The following is a 23,511-nucleotide window of genomic DNA, read 5'->3' as shown; positions in this document are numbered from 1 at the left end:
ACGCAAATTTAAAACCATTGGGTGGCAGTAATGCGTCAGAACCCTGGAGAAGAAGAAGTAATGATGACGAAACGACACGCCCCCACCTTTGGTTTGCTTTACGTCATGACGTCGGGTTGTGTTTTGACGTTAGTGTTGCTCCGTTGTGTCAACCTGAGAGGAAAAGTGCAAACCAGGACAAGGGCTGTTATTAACACAGGTAAACACTTCTTGTGCATACATTACAATGCTTTTCACAGCTTCTGTTAATATACAGCGCTTAAACAGTACGCTATTACTGAGTTTTACTTTCAAGAGTTAGACCACAAAGTCTTTAGCTAACTGTCGTCTGTAAGTAATGTTAGCTTAAAGCTACAGCTTACGTAACCCTAACACAGGTTAACTGAGCTAGCTTGTCTTTGCTGCGTGCTAAATCTGGGCTGGCTGTCTTTTAAATCATATTGTAACGTCAGGAGTTTGATATTGATCAGTGAAAATGACAGCGCCTCGACTGTACCCAGTTAGTGCGTTTCTGACAAATATCTGGAGAAGCTAGCTGTAACATTTCCAAGTAATCCACACATCAAAGTAAGTTCTATCTTTTACATTTACTTAGTTATAGAAGTTACAGATACTGTTAGTCAGACCTTCATTCAGGATTTGAAAACCAAGTTCCTCAAGTAGCATCATCTGGATGCTCTTCGTGAGACATTTGGGACTGTTGAAATTACTTTCACTGCTAGCTTTTTTATCAGGTAAAAAAAAAAAAAAAAAAAGTGACTCAAAGATTGTACTTTTTTTTTTTTTTTTACAGGTTAATCTTCACAATGGCATTGAGAAGTGCTGTGTGCCGTCTCTTGGTAAACCCTCAGAGATGTGCCATTATCTCTGCTTCCAGAGCTCAGGGAACTGCAGCAGCTGCCAGATGGGGTGAGTAAGATCCCATCGCTGGCCCTCAGATGAGATTGCTTCAGGGAAGGTTTTTCTTTGCCACAGTTGCAAAGTGTTCATCCAATAGCTCAAGTGACATTATGGGGTTTTCAGCATTCACAAAAAACAACTAAGGAAATAAGCATTTGGTTGTAAGTTATATTTGAAGCCCTTTTATTTAACATCAGATTGTGAAAGGGTTTAAGATTGTTTTAAATGATTCAGAGAAATAAACTTAAAAGTTCCTTACATTGTAGTTAATTTGCCAATACTATCTATGCAAAGTAACAAGGGAATTTGCCTCAATTTGGAAATTTCCAAGAAATTGGTGTTTAGCCCCTTTACTATGCTATATATATATATATATATATATATATATATATATAAAACATTTTTTTTTATTTTTTAAAGTTATTAACAAATTCAATCAAAACATTTATTTCACTTCTTTTTTTTTTGTTACATTTTCCACAGATGCGGAGAAGACTGAACAGAAGTCTAAAGCACGTAGGTGTCACTGGCTCCTTGTTTCTAAAATGTGGGTCAGAGATTTCATGTTATAGTCCCTCATTTGATTTGTTCCTCTTCTGAACATCTGACAGCAAAGGTCCAGTTCAACTGGCTTGATGCCCTCGACCTTGAGGGTCAGCTAACAGAGGACGAGATCATGATCCGAGACTCCTTCCGGACCTACTGCCAAGAGAAACTCATGCCTCGCATTACCATGGCAAACAGAAACGAAGGTAAGCGTCCACATTCACTTGTTTTGGTTTGCTTGTTTGTAAAATGTTCATGTTCTTGGTTTCTATTTAAATGAACACAACTGTCCTGTCTTACCTTATGCGGCAGCTGATTCTGTGTATGTTTGTGTGTGTGTGGGGGGGTTCTTTCAGTGTTCCACAGAGAAATTGTGTCTGAGATGGGAGAGATGGGTGTCCTGGGCCCAACCATTAAAGGTGAAAACAAAAACATCATTCAGTCCTTACTGGTTTCATATAACACAGGCAGATGTACCAAGATAGTTTTTGATGATTTAAACACAATGGAGAAGACTTTTGTTTATTATAAACATTTAAGTTTATGTATACCTGTTTAAACAACTACATTTTCCTCACATATAAGACTGACTTCACTGGACTTCAGTCATGAGCACACAGGATCTTTTTGCGTTGTTTGGTTTCTAATGTTTTTTCTAGTCCGTTAAAGCTCACTTCAGCTCCTAACTTTAATTCACTTCTCACTTCACATTTTATTTCATTAAAACTCATTTTAATCCCGCCTTCTTTGTCCTTTTGGTATAGGTTATGGCTGTGCTGGGACAAGCTATGTGGCCTATGGTTTGATTGCCAGAGAGGTAGAGAAAGTGGACAGCGGCTATCGCTCAGTTATGAGTGTGCAGTCTTCGCTGGTCATGCACCCCATTAACGCCTATGGCACAGAGGAGCAGAAACAAAAGTACCTCCCTAAACTGGGTAAGAAGATGACACATTGAAAACGACTTTACTAAACCTTTGAGCAATACATTGTTAAGTGTATTCATCAGAATCTGTAATTATATAGTATTGATATATTAATCATGACAAACAATAAGTGACTGGGCTCTTGGTTCATTCCCTCTCTGTCTCTTTCAGCCCGTGGAGAGATCCTGGGTTGCTTTGGCTTGACAGAGCCAAACCATGGGAGTGACCCCAGTGGCATGGAAACCAGAGCCAAATACAATCCGTCCAGTCGCACCTACACACTCTCTGGCTCAAAGACATGGTGAGTAGAGAATACATGAGAAAAAAATCAGACCTGTTTCTCGTCTTATACATCAAACCGAAACATCTAACTGGCAAAGACACTGTAGAAGTCAAATTTGACTCTAATGAACCCCAAGTCAGGAAATAAAGTAGAATTATCTGCAACTACACTCAACAAAAATATAAACGCAACACTTTTGTTTTTGCTCCCATTTGTCATGAGATGGACTCAAAGATCTAAAATTCATTCCAGATACACAATATTACCATTTCTCTCAAACATTGTTCATAAATCTGTCTAAATGTGTGATAGTGAGCACTTTTGCTTTGCTGAGACAATCCATCCCACCTCACAGGTGTGCCACATCAAGATGCTCATCAGACACCATGATTAGTGCACAGGTGTACCTTATACTGCCCACAATAAAAGGCCACTCTGAAATGTGCAGTTTTGTCTCACAGCAAAATGCCACAGATGGCGCAAGCATTGAGGGAGCGTGCAATTGGCATGCTGACAGCAGGAATGTCAACCAGATCTGTTGCTCGGGCATTGAATGTTCATTTCTCCACCATAAGCCGTCTCCAAAGGCGTTTCAGAGAATATGGCAGTACATCCAACCGGCCTCACAACCGCAGACCACGTGTAACCACACCAGCCCAGGACCTCCACATCCAGCAGGTTCACCTCCAAGATCGTCTGAGACCAGCTACTCAGACAGCTGCTGAAACAATTGGTTTGCATAACCAAAGAATTTCTGCACAAACTGTCAGAAACCGTCTCAGGGAAGCTCAACTGCATGCTCGTCGTCCTCATCGGGGTCTTAACCTGACTCCAGATCGTCGCCGTAACAGACTTGAGTGGGCAAATGCTCACATTCGATGGCGTCTGGCACGTTGGAGAGGTGTTCTCTTCACGGATGAATCTCGGTTTACATTGTTCAGGGCAGATGGCAGACAGCGTGTGTGGCGTCGTGTGGGTGAGCGCTTTGCTGATGTCAATGTTGTGGATCGAGTGGCCCATGGTGGTGGTGGGGTTATGGTATGGGCAGGCATCTGTTATGGACGAAGAACACAGGTGCATTTTATTGATGGCATTTTGAATGCACAGAGATACCGTGATGAGATCCTGAGGCCCATTGTTGTGCCATACATCCATGAACATCACCTCATGTTTCAGCAAGATAATGCACGGCCCCATGTTGCAAGGATCTGTACACAATTCTTGGAAGCTGAAAATGTCCCAGTTCTTGCATGGCCAGCATACTCACCGGACATGTCACCCATTGAGCATGTTTGGGATGTGCTTGACCGGCGTATACGACAGCGCGTACCAGTTCCCACTAATATCCAGCAACTTCGCACAGCCATTGAAGAGGAGTGGACCAACATTCCACAGGCCACAATTGACAATCTGATAAACTCTATGCGAAGAAGATGTGTTGCACTGCATGAGGCAAATGGTGGTCACACCAGATACTGACTGGTTCTGAGTCCCCAGACCCTCAATAAAGCAAAAACTGCACATTTCAGGGTGGCCTTTTATTGTGGACAGTCTAAGGTACACCTATGCACTAATCATGGTGTCTGATGAGCATCTTGATGTGGCACACCTGTGAGGTGGGATGGATTGTCTCAGCAAAGCAAAAGTGCTCACTATCACACATTTAGACAGATTTATGAACAATGTTTGAGAGAAATGGTAATATTGTGTATCTGGAATGAATTTTAGATCTTTGAGTCCATCTCATGACAAATGGGAGCAAAAACAAAAGTGTTGCGTTTATATTTTTGTTGAGTATATATTGACAAAGGGAACTGAAAAGATAATACATTTCTGTATGCTACCTTTATAATCATTTTCCTCCGTCACGCTGGAACTTTGATTGCTTTGTTTTTGTTATATGAACTTTTTAAAAGAAATACAGGCTTCAAAATCAGGCTATTTTATTTCACATTACTGGCTGAGCAAAGGCTATTTTTAGCCAAGGAGGGCTATTCAGGTCAGTGTGAAACAGTCAACACAACAGTGTGCTGTGTCTGATGGGAACGATTAGCAGTAAGATTAAAAGGTAGAATTAAGTGCCATCATGTCTGTATCCACGCAAATAATAAGGACACAATCAGAACTGTTATACACATTATCTATTTATTTATTTTGAGTGCATTAGTTTTAAACTGTTGTAAACTACAACCACAGATATATGAAGGAAGAATAACAAGCTAGCAAAAACGTGCCGTATGTCGTAAAAAACAACCGTGTGTAATGTTTTGTTTTTGTCAAGTCAGGGTGTTTGTTCTGTGTATTACACGCGTTCTCCACAAGGTGGAGTTCTTTACACTTAAGAGCCACACAGAGTGATCTTTACTTTACTTTTCCATACTGTATTATAGTATTTAACAATTCTCCAATTTGGCTTAAGGTCACAATTGATAATATTATTGGAAGAAATATAAAAAAAAAATAAAAAAAGTTCACAGTACTGGGAGTTGATGCAAAGTAGTTTTCAGAACATTCCTGTGAATGAGTTCCCGTCATCATGAGAAAGATAGAGCTCAGTTTGTTTAAAACCATAGGGCATCGGTGTGACATAAATGCATCTCCCTGACGTCTTCCTTTTCTTCCATCTTCAGGATCACCAACTCGCCAGTGGCAGATATTGCCGTTGTCTGGGCTAAATGTGATGATGGGAAGATCAGAGGCTTTATTTTGGAGCGTGGCATGAAGGGCTTCTCAACACCAAAGATTGAGGGGAAATTCTCCTTGAGAGCCTCGGCCACAGGTATGATCCTCATGGATGAGGTGGAGGTTCCTGAAGAGAACTTACTGCCTAACGTCTCGGGCCTGGGGGTGAGTGCACTGAAAGTATGATATTTTTACCTCAGTTTTTAGGGATGTCAGCTAGATTGGGTTTTACTTGGATTATTGGCTCACTGCGTCCTTCTTTGAAAAACATTCACAGGATGCACAGCAGTAATGGCTTATCACACTTCTTTTGCTTCTTCCAGGGTCCTTTTGGCTGTCTGAACAACGCTCGTTATGGTATTGCATGGGGAGCGTTGGGTGCTGCAGAGTTCTGTTTCCATGCAGCTCGACAGTACACACTCGACAGGTCTGATGTCCAAACTTGTGTGATGTCATATTTCTTTGCAATTGTTCAATTCCATATTTGACACCAGATGAAAATGTGTGTTAGTCTCTGAAACCGTCTCTATAGGTTCATGTTGCATCCACGACACCAACAAGTTGTTTTTTTCCTTCACCAGAATCCAGTTCGGAGTACCACTGGCAAGGAATCAGCTGATCCAGAAAAAAATGGCCGACATGCTGACTGAGATTACCATTGGCCTTCAGTCCTGTCTGCAGCTGGGGCGACTCATCGATCAAAACAAGTAAAAACTACTTTCTTAAACTATGGCATGATGTACTGTAACTGTAACATTTGTACAAATTCCCATTCCCCATTCTGTGTTACATTTTTCAGCCTGTTCCAAAGGGTCATTCCCGAAGCTAGTATTTCCCAAACTAATGCAGAAAATCTTACACTTTGTTCACAGAGCAGCCCCTGAAATGATATCCATGCTGAAGAGGAACAGCTGCGGTAAAGCGCTCGACATTGTCAGGCAGGCCAGAGACATGCTGGGAGGAAATGGCATCTCAGATGAGTACCACATCATCCGCCACGTTATGAACCTAGAGGCTGTGAACACTTATGAAGGTGAGACATTGGAAGAAGTGGGTTTAAGATGGACATGTTTTACATTAGACATGCATGCATCGGTAATAGTTCAGTTGAAATGGCCTTCTTTTAGTTTCTGTTTGACAGTGTTTGTATTCACTTGTGTCTAGTTTATCCTGTTTGATGTCTGGTGTCTGCTCCTATAGGCACTCATGATATCCACGCTCTGATCCTGGGCAGAGTCATCACCGGTCTGCAATCCTTCACTGTGGGCAAATAAATCCCTCTCCCAAACAACAGCAGTCTTCTCTAAGAAATGTGACATGCATGTCAAGTCTGCCGCGAATTATTTCAAATTGTGAAGTGGAATTTATATCAAAGCAGATTTTGTTTTTCTTCAACTTCAAAAAGGGCTATTTTTCTACTCTATTCTCAACAACACTAGATTTCTAATTATCTCCTTACACTATGTCCCAGCTGTACTGAAACAAGTCAAATTCATTGTATAGACTTCCATGGACACGACTGTAGTGAACGTATCTATTTGTTAATGAGGTCTCCATGATGCTTCTGATCATCATGTATGCAACGTTAATATGTTACTGTAATAATAAGACATTCAGCATAAATGGATACTGCTCTTGATGTTACTACTCTGATTATACCAGTGGTGTTATTGTATGGCTGCTAGTATTTTACAAGATCAGTTTGTTTTATGTAAGCACGGTAAATACTTTTTGCACTTTACTGGCTCTGTAACCAAGATGTCTTTACTTTGCATGGCTTGCCAGAAGTCAAGGATGCTGATCAATAAAAGTTTATTTTAATTAAAAATGTAGTTTAATTTTTTTTTTAAAATGTCTTCAGGGGAATTATGTGCAAATGTGATGAGCTAGATGTTGTTCAGACTGACATCTTTTGGTCATAATGTTGTGACAGGAAGTCGTTTGAGAAACTGCTAACAAGTCATCGTCACTGAAACATGATGTTCAACGCCAATCATATGCAGTGCATTTTACTTGGTGTGATTTTTGAGTTTTTAGGTACAGTCTTTAAAGAGTAACCATTAGCCATTAAATACAGTTTAATAAAAACAAAAGGGTTTGCTTCCTTATTGCGGTGAAGATGAACTTAAAAATATTCTGAAATCGAAATATGCAAGCAGAAAGATAGATACATGGGGTGAATTCAGGAATATCATATAACACAGATTATAACACTGAACAAACTGAAAACTTCAATTAAAACGGCGTAGATAAATCAAACAAATTATTAAAATACTTGAAGTATCTGCAGTCTTAAATACCTCTCATTATTGCACAAATCCCAGGGTGTTAGGGAGAGAAAGGAGAAGAGGGCAGGCATTGACCTTCCACCCACTGCTCCAGTCATGAGCTGCTGCCATTGGCCTGTGTGTTATAAATCCTAATAACTGGATCTCCTGAACCTCTCAGTCCTGAAATTAGCCGTCCACTGCAGCTACAGATCACATGCAAGATAAACCATGATTGAATATAGTGTTCTCTGTCCTGTCTTGGTGATGGAGGCTTGCCCGCTGCTTTCCTTCTGATTTGATATGAAATGGACAGAAAGACAACCTCTGCTCCTTGTATCTCGCTCACTGACTCAGAAGCGCTGTTGACACCTGGCAATTGAAATGTGTCCTAAGTAATCCATTCACAAAGCGCATAATCTCCCAGTCATTAGCAGCAGCTATGACAGCAATATTCAGATAACTATGATCAGGATTATAACCTCAATGAACTCAAGAGACAAACACATAATCCTCTGACTAGACCAAAATACAAGATGATAAATGATGATGGTGCTCCTTTAATGTAGAACATGGAACAAAGTATGAAAGAAAAATGGTTGTGAATTGTTCCTCGTCCTCTAACTTTCAAATTACCATCAATTAAAAACTTTAACTTTGCTACAGTTTACTGTGTGAATAACTATTTTCTCTGTCAAAGTGGTTTCATACCTACACTAAACTCATTAACATTTCCTGAAAATGTTTAGAGAGGACTGCATGTGTGAAGACAAACGGACGACTTTACCAAATATTTTCCTATCAATCCCTTGGCAGGGAAAATTGGGGTTGAGTTGGAGTGAGCTGATGTGTGAATGCAGCAGGAGGATGTTAACCAGGAAATTTATCACGAACAAGCTAACGCACCAGGGATTGAGCCATGTGATCAAATGAAGTAGTGAAGCTGCTACATTCACTACTTCATTGTGAACTTCATTCACAATGAAGTAGTAAAGCTGCTTCATTTGAGCGAAATGCACCAAATCACAGAATCTGAATTAGCTTTATTGGCCATTTTTATTTAACACACAAGGAATTTAACTTTGGTAGACTGCTCTCTCTGTACAATGTAAAAATGAAATAATTACAATTAGCTAAAAATAAAAACAGTTAATTAAAGATAAGATAATAATGTTCTCAAATTGAAATATTCAATACTCTCAATATTTAGTATCAATAACATTGACTGAAAACAAATGCTTGAATGTGTTTTCCAAGAGTAAAGCATTTGCTTGATTAAGAAAGATTCAAATCCATTAGAAAACTTGTTTACCAGGGCTTCAAACGTCAATGGGATTCATTATTATATGTGGTAAGAAGGCTATGTTCAAGAAAACGTTCAGCATGTTTAGATGTTGAATGTATTCATCACACAACAGGTCACTAAGTTTATACAATATCAGACTGAGGATGGAAACTTTTTTTTTACGAGCTGCTATTTTTTAAATTCGTTGTGCTACTGAAGAGGAACAATGACAAGAATTCTAATCTGATTCTGATCTTAATACTGAGAGAATGTAAACACATTTGTTTACAAGAAACATCAACGGAGCATTTCTAATCCACTAAAACAACAAAACAAGATAAATTGCTTTACATGGGTCTTTAAGGTCAAACGTCTATTTTTAACCACTGCATCATTAAGACTATTGTTTATTAGATGTTGACCACTGGACATGCGACACTGTGACCTTAACCACATGGTAGGCTATTTTAATTTATTGTATATGTAAATACTGTGGTGATGACAATATGATGACAATTTTAAATCCGTGTGCTCATGTTTTAAGTGTCCCTTCTCAAGGGTCCCTAGACACACTCCAGACAGCAGCCCTTGCATCAGGGGAACTGCACACTTTGGATTATCTCAATCGACTCTCCAAGCATCGGAAAGTTTAAATGATTGAATTCCAATAAAACGACTTCTCGGTAACTTGAGGGAATTAAGGGCACGTCGCCAGCGACGCTTAAGCCTGTGTTAAACGAGCATGTAGACACAGTTGCGACGGAGTCAGACGAATGGTGAAGTGGGCGGAACAGAAAGTCCACAACTGAGGCGCGCGCTGCGTACGCATCATTTCAGCACCAAGGACAGCGAGGGAGTCGCTCCTGGAACACCTTTTATTTACAAAGATCGAGAAGTAGGCCTGCAACTGCGTAGCTTTTGAGATTCAGTAAGAACAACTCCATTCTCTTTTAATGGAACAAGGTTTCAGGGAAAAGCGTATTTTAACTGCCTGCATTTTTGTTACATGTTTTTCTTTCTCTTGCTTTCTTTGCAGAAATTGATGTCTGCTTTCCCAGAACAATTTCTGCATTACTTCTATGAAGGAATATCCCTGATGTATAGACAACTTTACAGTTTTAAGTGAGGGGAAACGCAGTAGCGGAAAGATAAACACTTTCAGTTGGAATACAAAGTCCATCACCATGAATGGCTATAATGTCACCGGTTTTAACGCTTCATACGAATCCCAACTTCATCCGTATTCACTGTCAATAGACGAACCACTGTACAAGCAATACAAGCCTCAATCGAGGGACCTCATCCCTTTGCCCAAAGCAGTGATTTATCTGCTTATGGCTGCCATGGTCGTTGTTGGAGTTGCCTATGCGATTGTTGGACATCTAATTAAGGATCTGGCCATCGACATAGCAGGTATAATACCTTTGAAAACTGTTTATTGCCAAAGTGTTTTCATTCACCAAGCTGTCGGTGGCATAATGTGGCATATAAAGTTGAAGGCTTCTATGTAAGATCGAGGTGTAGGCCTAGCCATTGTCATGATTTAGGCCAATCACATTACCTTTGATTGAAAATCCTTCTCCTCAGAGTTTCTCTGTATCATGATAATATGCCCCTCACTCAGTCATGATCAAATTATGTTCACTGGATCCTAACGAGGTATTTATTCAAGTTTGATGTATTAAATACATACAAGTAGGCTATCTTTTCCATATTTTTAAACCTTAGTATATAAAGGAGGATTTGGTTATTTTTTCTGTGGATAGAAGGTAGACTTTTCCAATTAACATAACTGATGGCTTGACTGATTGGCTAGAGTTTTGTCTTACTATTTCAGACACAGTAATTGTGCTTAAAAACTATTTCAGCTGTTTTTCCATTACAATTAAGCCTTACCCATTAGACTACTTTAGCTATAGGGCTACAGTATTCCACCAGTTATCTTTCCATTAACTGTTTCAACTATTTACCCTTTACTTTCTGACAGCTTACAGTTTTCCATAACTCAAATATACATTTCAGCAACCTTTTATTATATCAACTGTTTATCCTTCTCCTACCATAGTTTTGATCCATTTATCAATTTGTTCTGACAAAGTAGATTAACTGTTCTTTATTACTTTATCTATTTAAACCATAATTTATATTGTATAACAGTGTATGATTAAAACCATTCATCTTACCCATAACTTTTAGCAAGTATTGTCAACTGTTTATCCATCCCTTTAATCATAAACTGGCTAAGTTCAGCATTTTTCAGCCATTATAAGTACATAGCTTTACTTCATCATTTATCCAAACATGGCATCTTTCTCATGTTTAGTTACCTATTTTAACTTTTATGTTTAATTGACTGTAGCATGTAAAATAGTATACGTTTACTATTGACATCATTCAATGAATATAATGTACATGTTTTGTTTATCATTTTTTCATGTACTGATGATTAAGCCACAGTAGTCACGCAAAGTGAAATTTTAATCAATCATTTGAGCAGTTGAGCTACTTCCAAGTCTGTACGTGATCACCTGCAGATCTGTCTGACTTACATGTTGTGAATCAGTGGTGAAATGTGTTGTCTATATTGTACAGTCGACAATGTTATGACACACCAGCAGCCACTGACTTCTTCTCTTTTTGCTATTTGTGGTTTTACATCTATATTCCATGTCTTCCTTGTTTAGAATGTGTTTTGGGTCCGACGGGGGATGAAGACATTCAGGACAAAAACCCTAAAGGAATGACCTCCAGCTTTCCTCCAGGGCACCCGTTTGCCCACAATGCCTTTCATGTGTGGGACCAGGACGACGTGGTCATCCCTCTGCCCCAAGATGAAAGCCCTCAATTAAGCCCTTTGCTACTAGCTGCAATCCCCTACATCCCCTCATTCTTCCCTCACACACAAAGCCCAACAAGTCACGGCTCAATGTCATTCTCTGTGAGTCCTGGGACAGCTAGGGACATCAAAGCACCCAAGGAAATCTGACTTCTTTTTTAATAAGGACCAAGACCATAAACTGCTTAACTGTGTTAGTCCCCCAGATCACTTCTGACACATGTGACTCTGATGTAGCAGTTAGGAGAACATTATCAAATACAATGTGTAGAAACACCATCTCATGCCCCCTCCTCCCCCTTAAGCCAACAGCTGTACCGTAACAATGGGAAATCCTTTAATGAATTTTACTGTGTCCTTTGCCCGAACAGTTTTAATAGTTTCTTAAAAGTATCTTACTCAACTAAAGCCTGTGGCCTCTTTCACACAACATGTGTACAGTCAAAGAAAAACATTTAAAAAGTTAGAATCAAAGGACAAGATGGATTACTGGAGAATAAACTGTCTTTGCATCTTTGTGTGCCTGAGCTTCAGGGAGAAGCTTTGAGATCAAGTTGATTGAATTGAGGGAATATTACGTGTTGGGTTTATTTATGTTTTTTTCTCCTCACAGTAGTATAAAATGTGAGAAAAAAACCGTACGTTTTTATTTATTTTTGGTGACTTATGCAACATGACATGTAATTGTGTACAAATATCCACTTGTGCAAAACTAGATAACACATGCTCACAGGTTCACAACAGTTAACACTGTTTGTACTTTTCGAAAGAGCCTCAAAAGTTGATAGCCTTACTAGAGGTTGCTATTTTATCACAAGAACAAAGCTGCGTCCAACCTGTAAAGCCAACCAGCTGGCGGTCTCTGCGCACTTCAGTAAAATGTTATTTCAAGACACCAAGGGATTAGCTTAAGAGGAGGATTTAACAGAGTTCCAGCAATTCAACTTGTACACAACTCGACTTTATCCTGCAACCTGTCTCGCAGGTGTCACGCGTCCTCGAGGTTTTTCTTGCCTGGTTCGCTGAGCCTATCAGTGAAGCTTATAGCACAAAAGTATTAACTATGCTACATGCTGGGAGTGAGTTAAGTACTAATACCAGCTCACAACAGCTCCTGCTCTTAGATGTCTTCTTACACTTATTAAGGTGTGAAAACTGTATGAATCGCATCTTCTTCTTCTTTTTGCAGCCATGTCCTGGCTGACTTTATCGATTTAGTTTACCGTCTCCTGTCTAACCATTGTCCTCCAGACTGTGCTTGCAATGATGGCTTAGTGAGTTAATTGAAGCACTGACCTGTCTTTCAACTTGAGTCTGGCACAGCAAGATAAACAAAATATTACGGTTTGCTTTTATTGGATGAAAGATAAACAGAGAATTGAAGGGTTAAGATAGGCAGAAATAAGTTGACCGAAGAAGTCACACATTCTTAGAAAGAGAGCAACATCTGTGAAATCCTGTGAACAATGCCAAATATTCAAACTCACATTTTTTTAAGCTAAGGTTAAATAATTGCTGATATGTTCTTGCCATAGAGAAATCTAGTGTCCAACAACACTGAGGGCAAGTACATATTGGACATGCATGGGTTGAGAAGAGGATAAAATGTAATTCTCCATGCTTGAATTTACAAACATCCATACTGGTGCATCAGGACCAAGTATTGAACTTTTTATTCATCACCAACTATGCATTCTTCCGATATCTTTAAATGGCATTTTCTTGATTTCTTCAGAAGTCTCATTATATATACACATTGAGTCAAAGTAAAGAAAATCAGAAACTGTCCTTTTTGCTTGTTTGTTCTTGAAATTCTGTCAGTGTGTGAGCTCTGCTTTTTTTGTCTTAAGTGTGCCTGAATAAAATCAAACATACAAAACTTAAAATCCTTTACAACTGTCCAGCCTTCAGTTCTGCCATAACTTGTAGTTACTGTAGAATTTTTCCATGCAAGCTTTTTGACTCCAGTAGAAAATGCTCCCATTAAAGATGTTTTGGTTCCATATGCTGCTGTAAGTGTTTAATCAGCTATGCCACTCATGCATAATCACACCCTAGATGTTCAACATGTTAGCTCAGTAAAAACAAGTTGTAGATGGAGCTTTAGTCTTAAAGTACAGCATATGTTCATGAAAAATATACACACATCATTCTGTATTTGACAAAAGTGTTTTATTTTATTTTATAGTTTTTGTCTGTACATTGGGATGGTTTGCTTGAATAACTGGGGCATTAGGATGTAAAAACAAGTAGCTTTTCCTTTAAGTTAGGACTTGCACTGATGTTTTGCAACGTCAGTGTGTTTCACAGAAAGTCCACACACATGCTGCTTCTTTGTGGTCAAGCCTTAAGTGCAGCTAAATGTGGTCCCTTTTTGAGAAAACTAAACGCACGTTCAGCTACATTGGCTTTGAGTCCAACGGGAATATCTACAGGTTGGTTGTCTCTCCAAAGTGAGAATCACAAATTTGGTGTCACAGAGTAAAGGCAAGGTGGGCTCATCCAAAAAAATCATGAAAATAGTGAGAGAGGTTGGCTGAGGCTCAGGAATCCAGTCGACATATGGGGCTGTCGTAGACCATCTGTAGGTTCACCTTGTGCCCGACCAGCTCTCTGATGTTGTTGATGCCGTATTTAATCATCGTGGGCCTGCAGGGAGAAAAGAAGGCCAAGTGAGCAACAGTTGTAGCAAGGAGAGTCCAAAGTGTTTGGGATGAGTCTAATTACAGGTCCAAGAGGTCACAGGGAAAAACAACAGAGGGTTGGCCTGAAGAGGGAGGATTACTCTGGGGGGGATTACAGAGTCCTTCCCAGCTCTTTAGCTCCATAGGTATCAGCCATGATGGTCAACACGGGTGTAAACTCGAATACAGCTCAGTTCAAACACTAAATATTCTCTACATCTAGCAGTTGCTTGACTTTAAGGGTTATGTTGGGCAGTAGGAAAAACACTGTCTATAATGACATTGCTGATTATAGCTTTAGTATCTCTGATAGATGAGATTTAAACATGCATGTATGTCATTCTTAAATGTGAATAATTCTCATCAATAATTATCTAAAAGGTAGGTCAAAAGTGAGCTCAGAGGACAGATGACATCTAAGCACTGACTGAATCACACACATGCTCTAATTTTTCAGATGCCAACAGTGATTTAAAAGAAAACACGGGTTACATGTTCTCTGTGTGTAACAAATTCATAGTGTTTCACGTGTTCACCTTTCCAGAGACAGTCCCCAGGCGATGACTGACACGTCCTCGGGAAGCCCCATGGGAAGCAGCATCTCCGGTCTGAAGACGCCTGAGTTTCCCACTTCCACCCACTTTTTTAGTCCTGAATGAAAAGACATAAATGATCTAAAGGCGATGGAGCAAACACAACATGACACACAATTGTTCTAAAAGTTAGAGAGCAATTAAAGAAGCAGAGAAGCTGCTGATTTGCTTGTAAATTGTTACAACTAAAAGGTAATTTAAAAAAAAAAAAAGTGTTTCAATGCTTTCAGCAGATAAGAGACCCCCATATAACACCAAGCAAACCCACAAAGGAACAGTTTGTTTGTCCATCTTTAATTAAAGGTCCATTATGGAGTTTCGGTAGAGAAATGGGAAAGTTGGAGAAATTTACAGATTTACTCTGGTATACGTTCATAACTCTAAACACAAACTGTCAGGAGCCCAAAGGAACATTTGGTCCCTGGAAAACTGTTTGAAGAGAACAGTATTCATTATGCATTTCTCTTTATGGCAGAGAACCTTTAAATTGGCAAAGACAAAAAGCTGTCGCACCTATTTTTTTGTTCACAAATGTACAGAAAACGAGAGGAAATGTTATTTGTTGAAACATTTTGATCCACTGCTAACCGGCTAAAGTGAAAGTGTTTCAATGGCACCAGTTGATCTTTACAATATATTTACCTTCGTGGTAGCTGAACACTTCCATGCTGGGCTCTGTGTACGGGTTGTAGGCAGGCTTGAAGCGAAGTTTGGTAATTCCTTGGATGAAAAAAAGAAAGACTCAGTTACACTTAAAGGCAACTTCATCTCCAAAATCAGCTGAAATCTTTCCGTGGACACTAAACACTGCATACTATCAGTGTGTGTGTTTCTCCCATAGGTCACAGTTAGGGAGGTGCCTGTTTCAAATATGTGTAGTTTTAAAACATTAGGTGTCTGGCACACTTTACCAAGTTCTAAACAGTTTGTTTATATAGGTATGATTGAGCAAATCCCAGTGACATCGTATGGAGGCTTCCTGACCTAGTTTGGTGAAGAACTGATGCAGGATACCCATCAGGTCCCCCAGCGTGAGCCCATAGTCAGCCACTACGCCCTCAATCTGGTGGAACTCCGCAAGATGGGTGGCGTCCAAAGTCTCGTTCCTGAACACCCGGTCGATGGAGAAATATTTGACCGGGGTGAACTTCTCCTGGTGGGCCGTATAGTCATCACAGTTAATTACAAAACAGGACATATGCTTAACCTCAATAGCTAGGGTTACAAAATTGCAGGAATTTTCAAAGTTGGAAACTTTCCATGGGAATCAACAGGAATGTATGGGAATAAAGGCTGAATTTACTAAAATGAACGTTGGCCTTTAATAGGCAACTTAAATACAGTTGGGGAAAATGTATTTTAGCATAATCTTGACTTAAACAACCAGCTTTCATTCAAGTACACTTGACTATCTATGCTCTTCCTCAATCACATGCACACAACTTACTGCAGGGCAATATAGGCCACGCCCCCTACATGCACTGTGCACTCCTCCATCACATGTACAGATGATTTCTAGAACCCTGGACCAAAGACTATTGAAGCCACACATTTAAGCCCATGGGCTACATAAAGATAGGCAAGTGTCGATGACATTATTGGGTAATAACCTATGAAAATGCTATTGTATTATTTTGCATAGATGTCTGCTTAGGACAAAACAAAAGATTTATATTCTTTCTTGGATATGATATAGGTCGATTAAATTAGCCTAAATTTCCAGTTAATTCACATAAATTCCCAATGATTAAAAAAATAAAGATTTGGAATATTTCCAAAATTTCCAAGCTTCACTTCCCATGGAAAGATTCCAGAGACTTTCCACCCCTTTGCAACCCTCTCAATAACACTCCTAGGTGTCCTCCTGCAGAAATGACAACTTGTGTGTTCGTATCTCACCTGTTGTGCAAGTTTGTACAGCATGCGTGCGCTGACTGCTGTGGTGTGAGTGCGGAGGATGTTCTTCTGAGCCTCCTCTATCTTCCAGTCGTATTTGTACCTGAAAAGACAGCGAGGGTAATTAAAGACCGATTCACAGCCTGACTCACGGCTCACATCTTTATGTGATGAGGTCTCACCCTTGGGAGCCGAAGCCTCCCTCTGAGTGGACCTTCTTGACTCTCTCCAGGTAGTCCTGCGGGAACTCATGGGCGAGTGCTGGGTCTGTAAAAAGACGACCAGTAAAAAACGTTATTTTTGTTGGAGCCATTTAAACATGCATTTAGTATATAGAGTGTCTCTCGTGTGCTTCAGTGGTTTTTAGTTCAAGCCTGTGCAGCATGCTTAGTGGAAGGCAATTAAGGCTCCAGTCAACTCTGGCTACTGATTGGTTGAGGCTCACAGCATGCTGCCTTAACTGTTTTATTAGAAGCTGTTGAGTTACGTTAGCACACTGATCTTTGACCGTGCTTTACATTCTGTTTTATTTTACTTTGGATCTGTAAAAACAAGAGAAAAACTTTCAGTAAAGTATTAAACCGAAGAACTTGGAAGTACGCGTCAGCCATATGTTTCCAGCTCTGCAGTTTGTGTGCGCATTTTAAAACAACTTGAATACAGTTTAAGATGACAGGACTCAAAGAGAAATGTTGAACACACCAGACAGGAAGAAGGTGTCATGCTGGTCTCTTGCCGGATGCTGCTGAGGCTGGAACAGGGAGTCAAAGTTCCAGAAAGAGCTCTCTATGAAGTTGTTGGTCGGCATCTCTGTGAAGCTACACAAAGCAAGTGTGTTAATTTTGTTCTGTATGTAACTGAGGAAGGAAACGTTTTTTTTCTTCGCGATATTAACACAAACTTACCCCATCTCCAGGAAGATCTGCCTAAACTGAGTTCGCACCTTCATCAGCGGGTGCAGATGTCCACAGTCGGGGGCCACACCCAGGGCCTGAAAGTTGTAGGGCTTAAATTTCTTCTCCTTCCAGCTGCCACTAAAAGACAACACAACACGAGGCTAAAGACGAGCTGCTGATGAAAAATTAGAAAAAAAAGAAAGGAAAAAAAAGTAGTGCGTCGATGGCTGCAGCGGACAGCTCATGCTCAGTAAGTGCTTGTGTTCAGACTGGCTTACGTGAGCACAGGTGGACACATTTTAACCAGTTTGGGACACTTTCAATGTTCAAAATGCAATTAGCTTTCTCTGCTCATACAGAGGCTTTTGTAAAAGCATCCGGGATGAATTGTTTTTTCCCCCCATTCTTTTCTTGTGGCCCTTTTTTTTGCCTTTATTGAATGGGACAGCTGAAGAGAGACAGGACATTTTGGGAGGAGAGAGAGGGGACTACATGCAGCAAAGGGCCCAGGTTGAACCCACAGGCGCTGCGCTAAGGACTAATGACTCCATACATGGGGCGCGCGTCATAACCGCTAGGCTACCGGTGGCCCAACACCAGGCATAACTTACTAAACACCTGTTTTCTTTTGCTTCGATCGGGTGATCAGCACATCTGGGTGATGATGATTTATACTTAACATGTTTAGCACATTTCCAATGACATACCGCACCGAAATTTAGAAGCAGATGAGTCAATTAGCTCTACTGTGTCATCTTGCTTTATTAGCCTTTTCTTTCTTGTTTTGTTGCGTCTGCTTCTTCTTCGTTGTTTTCAATAGCTATTGGCTATGAGTATTACCAACACATAGATTGAGTTGAGGACACTGCCATGTGTGATTGTCTTTTTCCTCCATTCAGTGTTGCATGACTGCATGCACCGAACTGTGACGGTCAGGAGTGACCAAACAGAACATTGCACTCCGAATCGTCAAAGATTTTTTCTACTGTCCAGAAACAGAACCCAACGTTCCTCAAAAACTCATTTTAGCACATCGAGTCTGAATCAATTTAATCTTGAATACGCAACATCATTGAATGCTGCTTTGACTCCATGATATGAAAACCTGAAGTAAGAGCTTTTAAAAATTCTGCTAATATTTACCTTCAGCATTGATCATCAATCATCTAACCATTACTTTTTTTTTTACCTGATTGTTTCATCATAATGTGCCTGATTTAGTATCACAACTATTTTGTCCAGCCCTGCCTTTAGGACAAAGTCCCCCACTTTGGACTTGTCCCCTTTGATGGGCCGATGTTTCTCTGTGTCTTCTGTCTGAGGTCCTTCACAGCACCACTGACAGGTAAGGTGAGGGCAGACGGGACACATTATCGAGTCTACGCAGACAACGTCAAGGATTATTCCATTTCGAAAGTAGCAGCTCCACTCACTTTGCGATCATCTCAGGGGTGAGCTCCGTCTCCTGTTTGGTGATGGTGGTGCTGAAGGAGTTACCCTTGGACATCCAGTATGACTTCACAGTCCTGAACACAGAGAAAAGAAATGCGGTGAACACCTCCTAAGAAAGATGTTTAGTGAGATCAGCCACAATCATCTGAGGCCCGGGCTCCAGTTTATGAGTGAGCATCTTTTACTTATATGTCAACAGGTTGAATGGATGAATTGAATTTTCAATTTATTTTGGGGTGATGTGATAGTTGGTAGTGTGAGTTTAAATAGACTGTATAAACAGAGGCAGAAGTTAAGGATCTGATCCAGAGCTGTCCAATGAACAACGATCAGTTTCAGATTAAAGAGACACGCAAACCCCAAGAGGGAATCATTTACAACTTTGTTTTGCAAGGTTTTAACCGACACATACACACTAGCATATTGATGATTTAACTAAACCTACGGGAGAAGGGTTTGTCCTGGGTTTTAAACAGAGAAAAAAAAACACTAACAAAACTGAATATCTGACTTACCTTAAGTTTGCAGTAAAAGTCACTTATAGAGATTAGACTAGTGTGGAGTCCTACACTTAGACTTAAAATTAGGTTTGTAGAGGAGCTGCAGCTTCTCAAAAGAAGCAACTTACAGAGCAATTTAACTGCTCTTAATAAGTACAACCAGCATGAACAGAATGCATCAATAGGTTCCCACCAGGCCTCTCAAAGGAACCTGTTGTCTCAAGCTGCACATGTACAAGTTTTATCTATGAATTCACCTAACAAATTAAAAAAAAAAAAAAAAAAAAACTTCTACTACCACCTACTGGTAGAAAAAAATAATGTTTCTGTTTCTTTAAATTTGGAAGAAAAAAGTATTGAAGTACATAAAAAAAATAATGACATAACACTGTTTCTTCTATCTATTATCCGATTGTTTTTATTTTTATCTTGTCTAAAGCTGCTGGGCTGATTGCCTCCAGCAACACTTCATAGTATGCATACATTGGAACTAAAGTATCTCTTCTTTCAATAAAAACAAAATCTGCTTACACTTACACTTCAGAGAGCAGCTTTCTTTTTTTCAGCTCGTTCTTTTCTTTCTCCTCCAGTTGAGAGCCGCTACTTTTCTGTACCAACAGCAGCTTCTCTCTCACTTGGTCTTTGATGCTCTCAACCTGGTGACCAACACGTGAACAAAAAAACAAACATATAGATTTGCGATTGGCCTCTGCAGGTAAAAAAAAAAGCCATGATAACAGATGACGTTTACATACAGCCTTGAATATCCTCGGGCCGCCCTCGTGAGCCTTGTCCACTTTGATCCACTTGTTGGACATGGCCTTGCTGAAGCCGATCTTCCCAAAGGATAGCTTCTGCACAAGGAAAAACACAGACAGTTGCAAAAATGTCAACAAAAATATCAGATATTTACAGTCTTATCAATGACAATAATCACTTAAAGAAAATCAGAGGGTACCAAACATATTGAATACAATAATAAATAAAGTACAGAAAACAGAATGATTAAATATACACTACTCACAATAAGTTTGGGATACTGTTATTTACACGAGTGCTTTTCCTTCTGGTCGTAATTTTAATGAAAGAAGTAATAGTTCTCTTTGATGTTACTATTAATCAATGAGAACCACCATCTTCATTAGTGCAATATTTATTACCCCAACAATTTGGACAATAACAAAAGATAGCCCCAAATACCCACAATTGACAAAGTCAATAGCGGGTGTTTACACCATTTGCCGCAATGACAGCGACGTCTCATGCTCCTAACTAGCCTCGTGATGTTGCGTTCCACTCCTCCACGCTGTTCTGCCAGGTCACCTAGAGTACGAGCGTCCAGTCGCTGCTTCAGCTGGTCCCAGACGTGCCTTATGGGGTTCAGGTCAGGGGACAGTTCTGGCCATATGAGGCACTGCGACTTCCTGAAGTCGAGCTGTGACAATGTGGTACGATGTGGTGGAGCATTATCATCCATGAACAGACAGTTTGGGGTGTGTTGGAATTATCATGATGGGTTCTTTGATGTCTCTGAGGTAAGAACATGCAGTAACATCTACAATCACCAAATCTCTTTTGCGCTGACTGGTGATGCTTTCCCAGACGGTAGACCACTGCTGCATTGTCCAGGTCACATGGTCTTGTGCCCACTGTTAACTGCCACGGCGGTGTCTTGGTGTCAGCGGAGTCACCTGCAACGGTCATCTGGCATTAAAGCCAAGGCAGTGTGGAGTCAGTTGCGAATGGTTTGTCTGGAAACCCTATTGCCCCCTCACTTCTCGTAAACTGGCCTGTAGCATAACGGTGTCTGAGTGCAGAGGTCCTTAGGTACTGGTCATCATTGCGGTCCATCACTCGTTGGGCTCCACTCCTGGGTCTGTTTTGAACACTGCCAGTAGTTCTGTGTCTTGCTGCAAGTCGGCTGATGACACTTTGAGACACAAAGTTCGCGAGCAACATCTGACTGCCTACTACTGACCTGAAGGCGCACTATGACAAGGTGGTGCTGCTCGTCCGTTACTTTGCGTGTTCATGGCTGCTTGAATGATGAGATTATAGCTGCACTGTCATTCATTTACAGATCTGTGCGCCTTTGAATTGCCCCCCAGGGACAAATGAAGTTTTTTTAATTGAATTAAACTAATTCAATGACTTACTGACAATCCAAGCTTTTTATACCCCTAGAATGTTAAAATTGATGCCACATTGAAAAGGCTTGTCTTTTTGTATTTTAATATGTAAGGTGCACTGTACACAGTGAGACCATTATGTGGAAAACACAAAATGAGGTGTCACCCTAATACAATTTCCTCCCTATCCCAAAAAGGACTGAGGTGAAACAAACACCTTATGTATGAAACTCACTGAGGACCTCACAATAATAAAAATATCCCTAACTTATTGTGAGTAGTGTAATTAGTTTGAAAGCACTTTTTTTCTCACTCTTTAATTAATATAGAGTGAGGAATTTACAAAGCAGTAAACTTAACTGGGAGCAAAAAGAGGTCAAAGTGAACAGTATATGAAGCAAATAAACACTTTCTTATTCAAATGTTAGACTTGTGTGTGTGTGATTCTGTTGCTGTGATCAGGTATGGGGGGGGGGGTTCCTGACTTTCACTGTTATGTACCTCAGTCTGCATGTCACATCGCAATCTGTATGTAGCACTCACCATGAGATCACTTTGAGACAAGCCCTCCGGTGGGATGGAGCTGAATACCCGGGCTTCATGACTGCCCTGCTCGGCTATCTCCTTGCCCTCATCCGTCAGCTCCCAGTGTTTGGAGGAACGCAACTCGGCTGAGATGACCTGAACATGGGAGAAAGATTACCACTGACGGCTATTTAACTGTGATTTCAACATTCAATGCACTTAAATGTGATTAATTCAACACATTTTATAGCTGGTGGTATATACTTTTCTTGTCTATGAAAACCTGTCGTCCGTATTGCATCAGTCAAATCACAAACACATTGTTGAGGTTGACAGGCTAACTTCCGTTGCTTCTAAACCCCTGAAACTCACGTCGCCGAGAGCCTGCAGACTCTTCACGGCACCGACGATGACCTGGTGATCGACCCCGAGGCTGCTTGCCGCTTCCAGGCTGTCCACGCCATCGTCCACCTTCTCAATCCGCCGCAGAAGCGTCTCCACCACACCGGTGTCCGCCATGCTGGAGCAGTGCAAAGCCCGAAAGAGACCGGATGTGACGTTGCTTCGCCGAAAGACCAAAATACGTACGAAAATAAATAAATAAAAACGAGCAGGTGTATTAAAGGGTATTGTGAACTTTAGGAATAAAATTTAATAACGTTTATGTTAGTAATATTTTCCAGCTTTGCAGTTCTGGACGAATATTAATGAATGCAAATCTAATTGTCAGTTAATGCTGACTGTATGTACAAAACTTCAAACGACATTATTCTTTGCCTGTATTTGTTTTTGCCACTGTAATGTGAGTCATTGGTTTGTAAAGCATTTTTTGGAAGTATAAAGGTTCAGCATGTTGGATGTTGGAACCAGGAGTGAAAAGGAGAAATGCGAGAGGATGGAAGGCATTACGTCATAAAATGCTGTTTTTAGCTAATTGGATAATTAACGACAACATGTGCTTGTTCTTGACAGCATGTATGTAAATCAATCATTTAATGAATCAAAATAGTATCAGTCATAACAACTTATATCAAGACACTTAACATCATTTTCCCCCTTCATCTTTAAGCCTTGAGCTCAGCAAATGTGCAGACAGTATCAGATTGGTCAAGGG

The 23,511-nt window shown here is 40.3% G+C and overlaps 3 protein-coding genes across 4 annotated transcripts; 2 read left to right on the top strand and 1 right to left on the bottom strand.

Annotated features, from left to right (window-relative positions):
• Window positions 1-93: 93 nt before the first annotated feature.
• LOC306838589 (glutaryl-CoA dehydrogenase, mitochondrial-like) lies at window positions 94-7,158 on the top strand. The gene is made up of 12 exons (XM_079366873.1): window positions 94-199; window positions 794-909; window positions 1,384-1,416; window positions 1,512-1,652; window positions 1,803-1,865; window positions 2,211-2,381; window positions 2,541-2,670; window positions 5,283-5,499; window positions 5,658-5,761; window positions 5,916-6,041; window positions 6,207-6,367; window positions 6,535-7,158. The coding sequence occupies exons 2-12, from the start codon at window positions 807-809 to the stop codon at window positions 6,606-6,608; spliced, it is 1,323 nt and encodes a 440-aa protein (XP_079222999.1). The 5' UTR covers window positions 94-199; window positions 794-806; the 3' UTR covers window positions 6,609-7,158.
• Window positions 7,159-9,396: 2,238 nt separating this feature from the next.
• LOC306838872 (uncharacterized protein) lies at window positions 9,397-14,189 on the top strand. Of its 2 annotated transcripts, XM_079367272.1 has the most exons (3): window positions 9,397-9,814; window positions 9,923-10,299; window positions 11,571-14,189. In XM_079367272.1, exons 2-3 carry the CDS (start codon window positions 10,071-10,073, stop codon window positions 11,870-11,872), a joined length of 531 nt encoding a protein of 176 aa, XP_079223398.1. In that variant the 5' UTR covers window positions 9,397-9,814; window positions 9,923-10,070; the 3' UTR covers window positions 11,873-14,189. The 2 variants fall into 2 exon arrangements, with proteins under 2 accessions (XP_079223398.1, XP_079223397.1); XM_079367271.1 differs by having other exon boundaries at window positions 9,397-10,299.
• Window positions 13,873-22,962, bottom strand: farsa (phenylalanyl-tRNA synthetase subunit alpha). Its single transcript, XM_079367270.1, has 13 exons — window positions 22,770-22,962; window positions 22,416-22,553; window positions 20,499-20,597; window positions 20,281-20,399; window positions 19,225-19,317; window positions 17,801-17,929; window positions 17,598-17,713; window positions 17,078-17,162; window positions 16,899-16,998; window positions 15,984-16,152; window positions 15,642-15,719; window positions 14,943-15,057; window positions 13,873-14,371 (listed from the first exon to the last, which is right to left on the bottom strand). Exons 1-13 carry the CDS (start codon window positions 22,914-22,916, stop codon window positions 14,266-14,268), a joined length of 1,494 nt encoding a protein of 497 aa, XP_079223396.1. The 5' UTR covers window positions 22,917-22,962; the 3' UTR covers window positions 13,873-14,265.
• Window positions 22,963-23,511: the final 549 nt, after the last annotated feature.

Source organism: Symphodus melops, assembly GCF_947650265.1.
Source record: "Symphodus melops genome assembly, chromosome: 17".
NCBI lineage: Eukaryota > Metazoa > Chordata > Actinopteri > Labriformes > Labridae > Symphodus > Symphodus melops.
The sequence above is the reverse complement of the archived record's forward strand: the minus strand, read 5'-3'. Positions and strand labels throughout refer to the sequence as shown.